This window comes from Danio rerio, chromosome 16 (assembly GCF_049306965.1).
Source record: "Danio rerio strain Tuebingen ecotype United States chromosome 16, GRCz12tu, whole genome shotgun sequence".
NCBI classification, from domain to species: domain Eukaryota; kingdom Metazoa; phylum Chordata; class Actinopteri; order Cypriniformes; family Danionidae; genus Danio; species Danio rerio.
In genome coordinates, this window is record NC_133191.1 from 9,011,178 (window position 1) to 9,027,500 (window position 16,323).

General features: G+C 32.1%; 5 protein-coding genes across 13 annotated transcripts in view; 3 read left to right on the forward strand and 2 right to left on the reverse strand.

Moving 5' to 3' along the window:
- Positions 1 to 4,452, reverse strand: part of cobl (cordon-bleu WH2 repeat protein) — a 138,518-nt gene extending 134,066 nt beyond the window's left edge. For 7 of the 8 annotated variants that reach the window (XM_021466684.3, XM_073924924.1, XM_002664800.8 and 4 more), the window contains exons 1-2: positions 4,016 to 4,452; positions 3,521 to 3,657 (exon numbers count right to left, since the gene is read on the reverse strand). In XM_021466684.3, coding sequence (XP_021322359.2) covers positions 3,521 to 3,558 — 38 coding nt within the window. In that variant the 5' untranslated portion in view covers positions 3,559 to 3,657; positions 4,016 to 4,452. 8 annotated transcript variants of the gene reach the window in all.
- The window catches only part of LOC141378159 (uncharacterized), a 416,515-nt gene that overhangs the window by 101,098 nt on the left and 299,094 nt on the right, over positions 1 to 16,323 (reverse strand). The window lies entirely within an intron of this gene.
- Positions 7,244 to 12,715, forward strand: ccr2 (chemokine (C-C motif) receptor 2). 2 transcript variants are annotated; one of them, XM_073925831.1, is made up of 3 exons: positions 7,244 to 7,634; positions 8,060 to 8,182; positions 8,626 to 12,715. In XM_073925831.1, exons 2-3 carry the CDS (start codon positions 8,164 to 8,166, stop codon positions 9,666 to 9,668), a joined length of 1,062 nt encoding a protein of 353 aa, XP_073781932.1. In that variant the 5' UTR covers positions 7,244 to 7,634; positions 8,060 to 8,163; the 3' UTR covers positions 9,669 to 12,715. The 2 variants fall into 2 exon arrangements, with proteins under 2 accessions (XP_073781932.1, XP_073781933.1); XM_073925832.1 differs by having other exon boundaries at positions 7,379 to 7,634; positions 8,063 to 8,182.
- Positions 12,906 to 16,174, forward strand: LOC100005027 (C-C chemokine receptor type 5-like). The gene is made up of 3 exons (XM_073925830.1): positions 12,906 to 13,122; positions 13,217 to 13,363; positions 13,774 to 16,174. Exons 2-3 carry the CDS (start codon positions 13,336 to 13,338, stop codon positions 14,820 to 14,822), a joined length of 1,077 nt encoding a protein of 358 aa, XP_073781931.1. The 5' UTR covers positions 12,906 to 13,122; positions 13,217 to 13,335; the 3' UTR covers positions 14,823 to 16,174.
- Positions 15,550 to 16,323, forward strand: part of si:ch211-207g17.3 — a 6,372-nt gene continuing 5,598 nt past the window's right edge. Inside the window, exon 1 of the mRNA XM_001344184.9 lies at positions 15,550 to 16,323. This exon is cut by the window's right edge and continues 489 nt beyond it. The gene's annotated coding sequence lies outside the window, so the exon portion shown is untranslated.

Consider the following 16,323-nt stretch of genomic DNA (forward strand, 5'->3'; position numbering starts at 1 on the left):
GAGCCTGTTTATACTCGGTTGCTTTTCAGGAGGTGGTCACGCACCCTGTAAATGGAGAGAAAAACTAATTTAATAACAAAGGGTTTCATTCATTTGTGGTTTGTTTTTGAGAAAGTATGTTGTACACAAATTGATGTAAACTCTTTACAGTTTTGAATGATATCTTGCAAGTATCTCAATGACAAATAAATGTTTACTTTAGACTATAATCACATTAATTGCAAAGTCTACCATGTGCATTTGTAATGATGTTTTACTAGAACACACGTGAAGAACCTCCTGTCATGTATTACCCATTTAGCAGAGACACATTAATGTTGCTAAATGTAAATGGAAACATTTTTATAAATCAGATAGCTATCCGATCAGAAAAAAAATGAATGGAGTGACCAGGTGTAAACAGGCCCAATTTACCTACATTCCAGCATTGTCACTAAACCGACTGGCTAGCATGGTGAAGGTTTGTAAGGTTGACAACTAATTATATGTTACATGTAATTCTTTCCAACAACAGAGCACTTGATGTGACAAGCCTGTAATCAGGAACTTCAAAAGTGTGAAGTAGGAAATTTTCAATAGCACATGAAGGCAGCATCAAACTCTGCAGGAAAGTAGAACTCAAGGGCTAGTGTTGAGAACTCCAGCGCTATTACTGTATATACCCTTTGAACACTTTATATGGTATATGATGCAATGCAGCTATTTTTGGTACTAAATGAACCCTTGTAAATCTTGCAGCAAACTTGTAATGTTTTTGTTTACGTGTCTATTTAAAATCTTTGATCACAACTATAACAAAAGTTACTTCATCTTGAATATTATAATGCTTTTCATGATGCATCATTAGCCCCACACAGAATGTGCACACACAGAAACCTGCAGATTTTTCAGCCCATTGAGTCTATTTATTTACTTATGTAAATGTGTGCAAATACATATTTAGGCCTGTCAGGATATCTATTTTTGTGGAACGATATATAACACCAATATATATTGTGATAAAGGATATTATTGTGATTTTAAGACACTTCAATAGCATCATAATGCAAGTACACTCTTCCAAAGAACACATATTTTATTCTTAAGAATATTTAATTTAATTATAGTCATTTAATCATTCTAATAACTAGAAATTAGGATGTAAAAGTGTATGTCCTAAACAAATAAATAATAATAAATGTTTACAAAAAAAGGACTAGTTTACAGTAAAAAGAACTAGAAAAAAGTGTCCACATGTTGTGGGATAAGTCGATATTTTGATTAGTTTGACAGGCATATAAATATATATATATATTTATAATTATAATTTTTTTATATATATAATTATTTTAGATTAATTCCAGTAACATTACTGAGTAATATGCAAATGTTTATATGATTTATTTACAATACAGTTGGTAATATATATTTTATATAAAAGATTTACTTAGTTTACCAAATACAGTAAGAGGATCTAATTGTATTTGCATTATTAACCTTAAATAAAAGTCAAAAAGTTATTATTATTTTATTTCACGCTCTAAAAATAATTCGGCATAGATCTGCAGATTTTTTTACAAACTTCTGGGCAAAAATAGCCCAAAATACCTGCAGATTCTGTCTGTTCTGTCCTGCGCATCATCAGTGGGCCATATTGAGGAGCAGAATGTAAACAATGAAACTAAACTGACTGAAATTGACATATTATGCAGAATATTATTGCTGCAATATCAATAACTTTGTCATGTTTATGCTTTACTAACTGATCAGCAAAGAATTTTCTTTTTTTAACATTACTCATGGTTTTTCTGGCTCATTAGGGGGCAGATCCAGAATCCCAATCATGAAATTTTTGCTACCTGAAACCAAACTTTTGACATTATTCTTGTAATCTTATAAAGTAAAGCAATCTTATTTAAAAAATAAAAATAAAAAAGCTTAAATGTATTTAAATACATGACCAGTGCTTGAGCATCATTTGGTTCTGTCAGTAGCTATGACTGCCTGCCTGATTATTGTCAGAAGGTGGAGGTGGTATGAAATGCACTATAGACTGACAGAAGTTATATCAAATAAAGCAAAAGGGAAAAAATTAAGGAACAAAATGTGTTTGTGGTTGGCCAAACTGAATAAGGATTTTCAGGGTAAGAATCTTGACAACATTTATGTTTGTTCTTGCTATGCATGTCTGATAAAGTAGGTGAAATATTAGGATAATCTCTTATTTAAAACTCCTCATACATATCTTTTACCAACTATTAAATTCACTAATGCACTCTTTCTTGCTGACTAAGTCCTTATCTATATGATATAGCAGCTTTTCACACATTTTTTCCCATAGTTAGACATCATAAATATGCAGAAGACTGTCTTCAGTAATACATTAACCATGCAATCCTGTTGTTTACATCAGAGTCCACTGACCAAACCTAAGTGCAACCCCTCTGTTTAACGTTTGAAAGCATTCTGATATGTATGAGTACTCCTTTAATGAATGATAGCAGTGGGAATGCAGCTCAACTACTGTTCAAGATTTAAAATACCCACAATCGTCCACTGCTTTAGCTATGCAAAAGGGTCTGATTACATAAATGGACAGGGGGAGTGTGGGTAACTTAGATCCACAAAGCAGACTGTTGTGCTTTCAAAGAGGGGACACTGGCTAACATTTAAATGGCTGCTGAGATATGTTACCATCACCAAAAGTTTCTGTGAGAAAGCGAATCCAGTATGGAAGAGTTTAAGTCACACTTGTGCTATAATAATACTAATTTTGGAGTCAATTTTAGTTTTAGGATACTTCATTTTGTACGCAAATAAAATACAAATTCCTTAATATTTAAAAACTTTGCTAACATGTTGTCCAGTGAAATTGAATTATTATTGAGCAAAGAGCAGAAGTGACAAAAGGTGTGTGGCTGGAATACAAAAGCATCACTGGCAGATGAACAGGGAGTTGTTTGTTTTCATTACCTGTGTACTCTTCTCTCATGTAACTGCCAGAACAGAGCTTCTATCCAAACAAGCCCAATGACATGTAAACTGTTTTTGTTTATTGGTGTTATAGGCTAGCAGATAAGATCTGTAATGCCAAGTGAAACCAACTTTCAACATTTCCAAAATCAGAATTCTGTATGCTAATGTATGCAAGTCATGTAATTGTACATTGTCCTTATTTTATTTTGTAAATTACAGTTCTGATTGAATTAATCTCCAAACTCCATGTACTTCTACATTCAATAACAATAGTTGGTGTGTGATTTGGTGTGTGATTTGAACATAAAGCATACAGATAGTAAAGATACAGATTTTTCATTATTAAAAGCGTAGATAGATAGATAGATAGATAGATAGATAGATAGATAGATAGATAGATAGATAGATAGATATAGATAGATAGATAGATAGATAGATAGATAGATAGATAGATAGATAGATAGATAGATAGATAGATAACACTGCAATCCATTAAAAATATGCTAACACTTTACAATAAAGAACCTTTATGTGACCAAAAATATGTTGGGTTCTATACACTTACCCTACAGGAGGTCTGGTCGTTGCGTCTCCCAAATTCATCTGTCATAAACTGAATCCGCTTTGTATCAATGCAAATCACTCGTACGTCCAGGCGACAACATTGGGATACAGTTCAAATGACATTCGTATAAGTGTCACCTTTAAAGAAAGATATAACGTTACACATTAGCAGAGCGATGATGACAAAAAATATTGCAATTAACAAAGAGTAGCAACAAGTGTCAGTCAGTAAGTTACTTAGAATGAATTATCCGTTCAACTCAGTCTAGTTTTTGATGTGCAGCCTACAGGTACATGGCGTTATTTATGTTTTTTTAACGGAAAAAAACAAACAAATAGAAGCATTCAAAAGAATTCACTTGTCACAATAGACACTAACGTTACGAAATTATACAGTGTTTGTTTAACTCAACTATTCCTACAAATAAGTTGCAAGTCAAAGTAAAAGGAATATCGCACCGAGATATCACTTTTATATAACGCTTAAAATACTTACGTGGATTCTGCTGTATGGTTAGACAACCGCACGGGAGTTTTGAGTTCTATTCTAATCTGTGTCCAGCAGGCAGCGCCGTTCCCGCTGCTTCTCGAGCCCGCGCTCAACGGAAGCCCGAGCCTGGAATTCTGGCGCGAGAACGCGCCTACGGGAACGAGCTGCGGGAGCCTTTGCACTGCAGTAAACACTGACTGTCCTGATACAAAAAGGGGCTCTCGCCACCTAAAACGTCTTTGTAATGTACCGCTCACTTTAGACAACAACCAAACGTTTATTGTCTTGCTGCTGTTTACTGTATTGTCTTCATAATTAACATAATATGAATATTACATTACACAACTTTCAGTAGGATTCTTGCAATCTCGCGTGTGAATGAAAGACATTACCATGGTTACGGTTAAGCTGCAACAAAAGCTTTCTCTTATTATTCAAACAGTGTTTTACTCCCGTCGTTCCTAGCGTTTATTATTCTTGTGCGGGCTGACTGATTGGATAGCAGTGTGCACGTCCCGCCCTCTGGCTATTTAAGCTGGAGAATCCTTCTTGCATCCAAAAAAAAGCCTTCTGATCCCTTGCGCCAACACTGCTGCACCACTGTCAGTTTGCTGAAGAGTAGGACATATTTTCTATTTATGCAAAGACAAAACTGATACATTTACGGAACAAACTAACCTTGACACAGTAAATAAAAAGAGGGAAAAATGCACAAATAAAGAGGAAAAAAGGAATGAGTTTTTTAGAGATTCTATATAAATGCAAGTAGGCCTACAATTGGCAAGTTAATTGGCAAGTTAAGCAACGTTTTTTTATAAACTTGGATCCATTTCTAGTATCTTATTGAAACGTAAATTTATTTATTCTGTGTTTGCTAAACACAAGTTTTTTTATTTAGTTTTAATTTTAAGGAAAAACAAGTTTGTTTATACACAACACTCTAAAACAACATGATCTATTAGTCATGACAGCATATTTTTTAATACAATGTAACTTATTAAACTAAGTTAATCATGTTCTACCTTAATTTTATAAGCTACACAAGCTGTTTTAAGTAAGTTTAACATGATACAAGTTCAATTGACAAATAAGGTTAATTTGATTCAGCTTAAAAAATTTAAGGCAACCAGGATTTTTTAACAGTGTAGTATTGTTTGTCAACTCAACTCTGTTATGGACAAATTAGGCAACAATATATATATATATATATATATATATATATATATATATATATATATATATATATATATATATATATATATATATATACACACATACATACACAGTGTATATAGTCCTTGCAGAAAGTTCAATAGTATTGACCATTTATAAAAACTCTTTAAAATCAAATGTTTTCTATATATATTTTTTCTCAGAGAGCACACACACCTTCAGTGCTTGACATCTTATCAGCAAGTGAAAGTGACTTTATTATCTGTTAATTATCTGTCACAGATAATTCCACCAACTAAAAGGCAAAGTACACTCAAAAAGATAACTAATTGAATGAACTCAATTTAATTGAGGGATTTTAATTGCAGGATTTCCATCCGATAAATGTATTAAGCACCAGCTAAAAAAAAGCTATTTACACAATTAAATGCAAGTGAATTGGTTCAATATGGTTTTATCAAAAAAACTTTATATATATATATATATATATATATATATATATATATATATATATATATATATATATATATATATATATATATATTTGTATTTGTTATTTAACTTAAACTCAAAGTTCAGATAATATCATGTATGTCTGTTAGGTATTGTATGTTTCGAAGTCTCTATGTTTATTAGAAGTTATCCTAAATGAATTAAAAGAGCCATTTTTAAGCATATTTTATGAGTTACAAATAGTTGATTGAGACTGATGTCAAAACTCATTTTAGGACAGTTATTGCTCACTGAGCAAAGCAACAAACTGCATTTTTGCTAATTAGGCTGCCAACACCCAAAGCATGGGTGCTTCTGCAAGGTGGTAATCTCAAAACTTAAAGCATTACACAAAATTCTATTGAATCCTCCAACTAAAGTGAGGATTAAACATTAACAAGTCTATTAACTTTAAACACCTAAGATTATTTTTATTGTCAACATTTAAAAATTCAATACCACGCAAAGCATGCTGGGAACTACAAATCCCCTAACCAGGTAGTTGGACCAACACAATTCCTTCATGTTTTCCCAACACAAAATGCTTGTTAACTTAATGGTTTACAAATTTAAGTGTACTGAACATAAAACAAATAAATTGGCCAAAGAAATTACAAGAATTGTGTTGCTTCAGCTCATTTAAAACAGGCAGTTTGAACAAGCAACAATAATGAGTTTTTTGAGTGGTACAGTGGTAACAGAAATACATGGTAGTAGAATTGATGCAATATTTATTTGCACACATTTTTTAGATTACGCTTTTTTAACAATGTATTTTTGTAGAATTAGGAAAAGTGACAATTTAGAGCTTTTATAAATATAAATAATAAATATTGCCTGAAAAAAATATTTTAATTAAACAATGATACATGATGGACTAAAAAACACACTGACAAATACACTAATATGCGACACTTTTTTCAGACAACATTATTATATTTTATAAATAATAAAAAAATGCAACCTTAACAAATATTATAATCATCATTTAAAAAATAAAAATAAAAATTATATATATATATATATATATATATATATATATATATATATATATATATATATATATATATATATATATATATAWATATATATATATATATATATATATATATATATATATATATATATATATATATATATATATATATATATATATATATATATATATATACAAAATAAGTGAAAATGTATTTTAGCCATTAAGTTCAGTTAGTTTTAGTTTTTTTTAGATATTGTCTTATCAGAGTTCTCTAATTCATGATGAATTTTATTATTTTGCTAAAAAACAACAACTTCCTTATATGCAAATCTAAAGTATTTCCTTTGAAGCCAGTTATCTTAAAATTTAATGTTTTCAATCGAGGTTCAAATCTTTTTACCCATTTATTTTTTTCCCTGTCTTTTGTATATCCACATCTTTTAAAAGACACTTTTCTCAATTGGCAGAACTATTTACAATTAATAATTCAATCATTCATAGTCCCTTATTTTGGTTAACAATTAAAATAAAGTAAAATAAAATAATGAAATTTAGATATAGAAGTGGTTGTGTCATCAGTGTTTTCATTCATACATCCAGTGCTTGCCAAATTAAACATTTATTTGTTGGATTTTTTCTGACTGTTGTTGGCTGTGAAATAACTGAACACTCAGCAGTGACAATGCGGTCAATGAACTATTTTGGCCTTTATATGAAAAAGTAGCTCACAAACGCCATACTGCCAAATGTTGGGACATCTGTCTTCAGACGCACAAAAAGTTTAAGGCTTTTCACAAAGGTTTACGAGTGTTTATAGGAATTTTAGACGGTTTTTAAACTCACATAGTATCAGTTCTGCTTATTGAAAGAAGAGTGGAAGTTCGTCGGCTCAAGAAGCGCGGGAACGGCGCTGCCTGGTGGACACATTAGAATAGGTCTCACAACTCCTTTTCAGTTGTCTATCTTTGCAGCAGAAACCATGTAAGTTTTAAGCGTTTCTTATTATGTAATATATAGCAGAACATTACTTTTACTTTCACTCGCAACTTTAGTTACGTTTAACCTTTAATGTTTAATATTGTATTGCCGTAGTTGCTTGTAACAAGTAAAGTTTTTTTTTTTTTTTTTTTTTTTTTTTAAATAAACGCGTACCACAAACACTGGTATGTATCGAAGTCTGCGGTGTATATAAAAGTATACAAACATTTGAATATAAACATTTAACTTTTACATTTTCTTAAATCATGGTTTTATTGTGCATTAAATGTGTAGTTGCCTATTGTGCAAAAAAAGTAATCATGATCTCTGCAAATGTATTTTGTTTTTACATAGTTATTTGTTTTTGCAAATGACCTCTTCATATGTCACTTGTTGACTTTATTTTTCTTATTTTTATTTGTGTAAAGAAGTACCGCCCCTGGGAGGTTCAGGAAATAATACTGTACTTCCTGCGTTAAGCCTTATGAGTGTCACAGGAATTTCACAGATTGAGCTGTTATAACCAAGAGACATGTCGGAGACACAAAAAAGTAAGTGAATAAACTGTTTATTCAGTGTAATAATGCTACATTTAAAAGTTATTCTTTCTTATAATTTGGTATTTTGTGTGTTTTTTTGTCAGAATTAATATAAAAATTATTATTTGTGAAAACCTAAAAATTGCAACACATTTAAACATAAAAATAAGTTGCTTATTATTATTATTATTATTATTATTATTATTATTATTATTATTATATGTAAACATTTAGAGACAGGTAGCATCAATTTACAACATGCAAAGATCATTCGCAACCAGTAGATGTCAAAAAACACAATGTAAAATTTAAGTAGTTTTTTTTTTAAATGTCTTATAAACCTGAAGAAATGTTGATAACCAGTGTTAATATTTCAGGATAGATTATAAACATAACATATTACAAGTATGTCTATATTATGTTTAATGACCTAAAATTGTGTTCTTTGTGTACAGGTTATGATGATTACTACAATTATAACGAAACTGAACATGTAGCACCCCTATGCAACAATGGCAACGCAAAGGCTTTCAGTGAGGTTTTCCTTCCCACCCTGTACAGCATAGTGTTCATCATTGGCTTCATTGGAAATGGTCTGGTCGTCTGGGTCCTCATTAGACATCGTCAAAAATCCAACATGACAGACGTGTGCCTCTTCAACCTAGCCCTAGCTGACCTAATCTTCCTTGTGTCACTTCCGTTCTGGGCTCACAATGCCATGGATGAGTGGATTTTTGGCAAGTTTATGTGTCACACCATAACAGGTCTCTTCATGATTGGTCTCTATGCCAGCATCTTCTTCATGGTTCTCATGACACTGGATCGCTATGCCATCATCGTCCATGCCCACAGTGTGTTCTCCAGACATCGCTCTACAAAAATGGGTTTGGCTCTGGCCTCGTTGGTATGGATAATCAGCCTGTTTGCAGCGCTACCTAACATCATTTTTACCAATGAGCAAATGGATTTAAACAAGAGAAAATCCTGCCAACTTGATTTTCCTGATAATACATCCTGGATGTCCTTCACCTACATTAACATGAACCTTCTGAGCTTGATTTTCCCTCTGATTATCATGATCTTTTGTTATTCCCGGATTATCCCAACTCTGCTCAGCATAAAATCACAAAAAAGGCACAAAGTGGTCAGACTGATCCTTGCTGTGGTAGCGGTTTATTTTCTCTTCTGGACTCCATACAACATCGTCATGTTTCTTTTGTTCCTGCAGAGACGTGGCTACATGTTAACTTGCGAGTGGCATAATGGTTTGAGTCTTGCCATGCAGTGGGTGGAAACCATCGCCTTGAGCCATTGTTGCCTCAACCCAATCATATATGCATTTGCTGGAGAGAAGTTCAGAAGAGCAGTCCTTAAAGTCTTAAAAGATCAGTTTCCAATGTGCTTCAAGCAATGCGCATCTTTCTCTCAACAGTTATCTGAGAGGAGAAGCTCAGCCTTTTCCAGAGCTTCTGAAATGTCCAGCACACAAATTGCATAAACATATTCTTTCACGGAGTTATTTTCATTTTAAGTATCTATATTTTTACCACTCACGTTTGCTCTTTATTCCATTTTCAATGTTCCCCTTTTCATGAATTCATATTCAGTTCAGCTTAAAACTTGCATGTTCTCTTTTTGTTTTTGATGTGTTAATAACAGGATTGTATTAAAATTTTAAACCTGATGTTGTTGCAAAAGTGTTCTTCTCTGTACATATGCATATTGCTTTTGTTGTAAATATGATACAAGCATTAGTTTTGATATACATTCTTATTTGTAAGCGGTTTTAAACAAGCCTATTGTTCAGGGGTGAAATTAGTGTTATGTTTGATATCAATTGTGTTATCTTTTCATGTGACTTTCTGAAATCTTTCTTGAAGAAATACATTGTTTATATTTGAAGTTTTGGTTTTAAAATGTGCATTGCTTGGTGGCTTTTATTAAAAGACTATATATTTTATTATTAAAATCAATTCTCTTTGTGTTATGTGCTATGTAGCCAGTATAATAAACGCAATCACTGTTACGTGACATCAAAAATAATAATAAAATTATTTGAATTAGTTTTTCTTTAAACACTTTCTTAAAATCTCATCATAAAATGCTTAAAATATGCATGTGAGGAGGGGGACTGTCTTTTACAAAGGGGAAGTAGTCTGACGCATATCTGTAAACCACATCTGTGTATGAGTTTATCTTTATGTGCTATCTATGAAACAAGTGGAGATGATCAGTAAACGCATCTCTCTGAGAAACATTACATTTTAAAGATAAGATTAAATAATTTTATGTTATATGGATAGTGAGGAAGCGGGTTCCCTGTATAATGAGATTCTGACTGTTCACACTGAATACCAAGGAAGGTTTAAAGTACAGTATATTAAAAATATAGTAATTTAATTAATTTAGTCGATTGGAGGAACAAGTAAACAAATTGTATAAACTGTATAATATACTGTATAAGTATTGCATGTATATATACTGTATAAACTGTAAAGAAGTAAATAAAACATATACTATAAACATAAATATGTAAAAAAGGTGAGCATAAGCAAATACGTTCACCTCTTGGGGGTGGGGGTGAGGGTGAGAGGGCATGTTGCAAATTTTGAAAGGGGAATTTTTTAAGGGGTAGTTCACTCAAAAATGAAACTTCTGACATTATTTACTCACCCTTTACTAGTTTCAAACCTTGAGATTCTTCTTTCACTGAAAGATGACAACATGTAAACATCGACAAGCTTCCATAGTAGACAACACAAATAACTAAATTAATCTCTATTTCTTAAGCGCTTTTACAATGTAGATTGTGTCAAAGCAGCTTAACATAGAAGTTCTAGTAAAGTGAAACTGTATGTCCAGTTATCAGAGTTGAAGTTTAGTTTAGTTTAATGTGGGTTATTTTCATTGCTGAAAGTCCAAACACTGAAGAGCATCAAGAAATACTATGGAAATCAATGGTTCCAGGGTCTGTAATATTTTTCAAAAGATCCTATTTTGTGTTCAACCGAAGATAGACACTCATAAGGGTTTGAAACAAATAAATGGTAAGTAAATTAAAACAGAATTTTCATTGGGTGAACTATCCTTTTAAGTTGATTACTTTTTTGCCCTCTCAACAAAAACAATATATATTTTTTAAATATATTCATAAGTTTTAGCAAATAGAGCTCAATCATTAATAAGGTGCATTAAAGACTGTTTTTTCAAGTGGATTGAATGTAAAACAATTATGTTTTCTCTAAAAAACTTCCGAATTTTGTTGTTTCAGCTCTTTTTAAATAAGTTGTTTGGAGAAGCAGCAGCAAAAATCTTTTTGAGAGAACCTCGAGTCATTATTAGCAATGAATGTATATTTACTTCATCTTTAATGTAGTCTTTGTTTGTTTTTGTGGCAATTTTGATTATATAAGGTTGTATGAAAATGCTGAATTTAATGCTGTGCTTGTATATTGCTCATACACTGAAAAAAATTATTCAGAGATGACTCGTTGGATTTACTCAATTTTTTTACGTAAGGTGGTTGTAAACTATTTGTGTTGAATTTAAACAAACAAATAAAGTTGAACATTATTAAACTTAAATTGTTTGTTTATATTCAACACAAATAAATTGTTTGCAACAGTTCTGCATGCAACACTTTTTTCAGTACTGGATAATAGATTTGATACAAATATGCAAATGAGACAAATAATTGTTTTAATATTAACTAAAGGCATAGTTCATCCAACACAATATATTCCGACCGTCATCATTTAGCCCACTCACCCTTCACTTGTTCCATTACTGTCTGACTGTTCACTCACTTTCATAGTAAAAACAAATACCGTGGAAGTCAATGGTCACCATTTTTGAGCATTCTTCAAAATTCTTCCCTTTTTTTTCAAAATATTTTACATTTTTTTTTTATTTTTTCAATTTTTTTTGTTACAAGAAACTTGTTGCACCACTTAGTAAATTGAACTATTCCTTTTTGTTATTCCTTTCCTGTTTGAAATATTAAATCAGACCAAAAGTGTCTACTGATACTGAATCAATGCATACGATCAACCACTAGATGATGTTCAAACACTTTTTATCAGAACATTGTGCTCTGTCTCAGAGGAAGGAGAAAAAAACAGAGTCGTAAATAGAACACAAATGAAACCATATGCACACAACAGAAATAGCACGGCCACACTTAGTCTGACACTTCGTTTGAAACATGAGCAAACATGATCATATTTATTGTCATGAATGTGCAAAAGCGTCTTACATCTGTTGATTTATTTTGTTTTAAGTTGTACAACAATAATCCTACATGCTCTTAATTAGGCATTTACTATAAATTACATTTATTATCTTAACCCTAAGCATGCTGGTTTTTATACAATTTAATGCACTTTTATTTGTGTGTGAAGACTATATATTGGACATGTGTAACTACATCGAGAACATTGACTCATTGTAAGAAATTTCAAATACAAATTGTATTGTCAGTGCTTTTGTAAGCAGATAATAAATATATCTATGTATGTGTGTGCATATGGAAATATATATGCATGGAAACTTAAATCTTACTGTTTGTCTCTTTTCTTTGATGCTGAAATGCCTCAGAAATTTCTCGGGTTTTAAAGGTTTCATTTTAACACCACATACACAATTAAATGAATTAATTTAACCGTACAGAGACAGCCGATTTAAAAAAAAAATGTCTGTAAAGTGAAGTAAATAAAAATAAATAAATGTCACTTCCGCATTTAAAAGCTCAGATGCAAGCAGGAATGAAAGAATAATTCTATATTAGTAATCAGTTCAAGCTTATAGAAATGAAAGCTCGAACTTATGAGAATGTTTTAACTATTTTTAACTAATCTTTGTAGCAATAGCAAATTCTTTAATACTGGTGTTAAGTTAACCATTTTCCCTGTTTCCTCTTTGTATTTTGGCCTTGCTTTTTTATTGTTGCTTCTGTGAATAAAAGACTTGATTTCATTTATGAAATAAACATAAAAACATACGAGTGTGAAAACTTGCAAATAAAAAAGTGACATACTTTTTTTTAAGCGTAAGAAGAAGTTCAGCCACTGGGAGGTTCAGGAAATAACACCTCCAGCTGTGAAGCTGGACATTTTACACACAGGATCACATCAGTTTTAAACATTCAGCTGCCATCACCTAGAGACATGACAGAGGAGCCAAGTACTGTGGCTGGTAGGTGATTGTAAGTTCTATTAATATTGAGGGCATTGTGTTTTGTTTTGTTTTGTTTTGTTGTGATTTTTGTTACAGCATTTGTTGAAATTGAAATAATTATGAGTAAATGATTATAGAATTATACAAAACTGTGGTGTTTTTTCCCATAATACTGTATATTATAATTTCATTTAAAATGAACTAAACTTTATATGGTTAATCTAAGCATCTGTTCATCTCAGTTTACAACCCACAAAAATATAAATGCTGACCAGTAGAGGTCATGAGAACACAAATTAAACTATAAATTACTAATCCTTCAAATCTAAAGACATTTTGAGCCATTGTTCAGATTATATATATATATAAATATATGACATTACAAATTTGCTATATGACCTAACATGTAACTTTCTGTGATTTTCAAGCTACAAAAACTGACTACAGCGATTACTATAATGAAGAAGGTGACTTTGAGCAACCATGCAACAATGGCCAAACAAAGGCATTCAGTGAGGTGTTCCTTCCCACCCTGTACAGCATAGTGTTCATCATTGGCTTCATTGGAAATGGTCTGGTGGTGTGGGTCCTTGTCAGATACCGCCACAAATCCAACATGACAGACGTGTGCCTCTTCAACCTAGCCCTAGCTGACCTACTCTTCCTTGTGTCACTGCCATTTTGGGCTCACAATGCCATGGATGAGTGGATTTTTGGCAGATTTATGTGTCACACCATAACAGGTCTCTTCATGATCGGTCTCTACGCCAGCATCTTCTTCATGGTTCTCATGACACTGAATCGCTATGCCATCATCGTCCATGCCCACAGTGTGTTCTCCAGAAATCGCTCTACAAAAATGGGTTTGGCTCTGGCCTCGTTGGTATGGATGCTCAGCCTGTTGGTGTCCCTACCTAACATCATTTTTGCCAAAGATAAAAATGAGACAAACAGCAAAATATCCTGCAGATCTGATTTTCCTAAAGATTCATCCTGGATGCCATTTACTTATCTTAAGATGAACCTTCTAAGCTTGGTTTTCCCTCTGATTATCATGATCTTTTGTTATTCCCGGATTATCCCAACTCTGCTCAGCATGAAGTCGCAAAAAAAGCACAAAGTGGTCAGACTGATCCTTGCTGTGGTAACGGTTTATTTTCTCTTCTGGACTCCATACAACATCGTCATGTTTCTTATGTTCCTGCACAGAATGGAGTACATGTTAACTTGCGAGTGGCATAATGGTTTGAGTCTTGCCATGCAGTGGGTGGAAACCATCGCCTTGAGCCACTGTTGCCTTAACCCAATCATCTATGCATTTGCTGGAGAGAAGTTTAGAGGAGCAGTCATCAAAGTCTTGAATGATCAGTTTCCAATGTGCTTTAAGCAATGCGCATCTTTCACTCACCAGTTATCTGAGAGGAGAAGCTCAATGTTCTCCAGATCTTCTGAAATTTCCAGCACACAAAATGCATAAACATTCTTTCACAGTGGCGCCTGATAATTTATATTGATTATTAAACAGTATACACTACGATATATTGATAAAGCAAGGAAGAATGACAACAAATAAAGATGTGTGTTTTAAAGTGTGTATGTTCTTGCATGGTGGGAGATGGGTAAAGAAATCTATTGTTTTTTTTACAAATCTATTGTAAATCTTTAGTTTTACTGGTGGATTTTCCGCATCTAAAAATCACCATTTAGATAGGTATTGTTTTAAAACAAGGTTAAAATGAATAAACACTCTTTAAAACAGTAAACATAAATGAGACATTTGCCAAAAGGCCTAAAACCAATGAGACAAATACTGAGTCTATTATTATCTACTCAACTGTGCGGGTGGATGATTTTCGGTCAGTGTAAAGTAAGAATTTAATGAATGCTTCACTAATTGTATTTTACCAAAATTTTCATCATATATCTGGATAATAGATTTGATACAAATATGCAAATGAGACAAATAATTGTTTTAATATTAACTAAAGGCATAGTTCACCCAACACAATATATTCCGACCGTCATCATTTAGCCCACTCCTCCTTCACTTGTTCCATTACTGTCTGACTGTTCACTCTCTTTCATAGTAAAAATAAATACGGTGGAAGTCAATGGTCACCATTTTTGAGCTTTCTTCAAAATTCTCTTTTTTTCAAAATATTTTCACCTTTTTTCAAATTTTTATTCTTTTTTTTGTTACAAGAAACTTGTTGCACCACTTAGTAAATTTAACAATTCCTTTTTGTTATTCCTTTCCTGTTTGAAATATTAAATCAGACCAAAAGTGTCTACTGATACTGAATCAGTGCATACGATCAACCACTAGATGATGTTCAAACACTTTTTATCAGAACATTGTGCTCTGTCTCAGAGGAAGGAGTAAAAAAACCAGAGTCTTAAATAGAACACAAACGACACCATATGCACACAGAAATAGCACGGCCACACTTAGTCTGATACACTTCGTTTGAAATATGAGAAAACATGATCATATTTATTGTTATGAATGTGCAAACGCGTCTTACATCTGTTGCTTTATTTTGTTTTAAGCTGTACAACAATAGTCCTACATGCTCTTAATAAGGCATTTACTATAAATTACATTTATTATCTTAACCCTTAGCATACTGGTTTGTATACAATTTAATGCACTTTTATTTGTGTGTGAAGACATTTGAAATATTGGACATGTGTAACTACATCGAGAACATTGACTCATTGTAAGAAATTTCAAATACAAATTGTATTGTCAGTGCTTTTGTAAGCAGATAATAAATATATCTATGTATGTGTGTGTGCATATGGAAATATATATGCATAGAAACCTACACTTTACTGTTTGCCTCTTTTTTTTGATGCTGAAATGCCTCAGAAATTTCTCGGGTTTTAAAGGTTTCATTTTAACACCGCATACACAATTAAATGAATTAATTTAACCGTACAGAGACAGCCGATTTAAAAAAAAATGTCTGTAAAGT

What these genes read in the sequence shown, in the direction of transcription:
- LOC100005027 (XM_073925830.1), top strand. Translation starts at nt 13,336, where the DNA reads ATGACAGAGGAGCCAAGTACTGTGGCTG. An exon ending in GGAGCCAAGTACTGTGGCTG is followed by an intron (nt 13,364 to 13,773) that starts GTAGGTGATTGT and finishes GTGATTTTCAAG; the next exon opens with CTACAAAAACTGACTACAGC.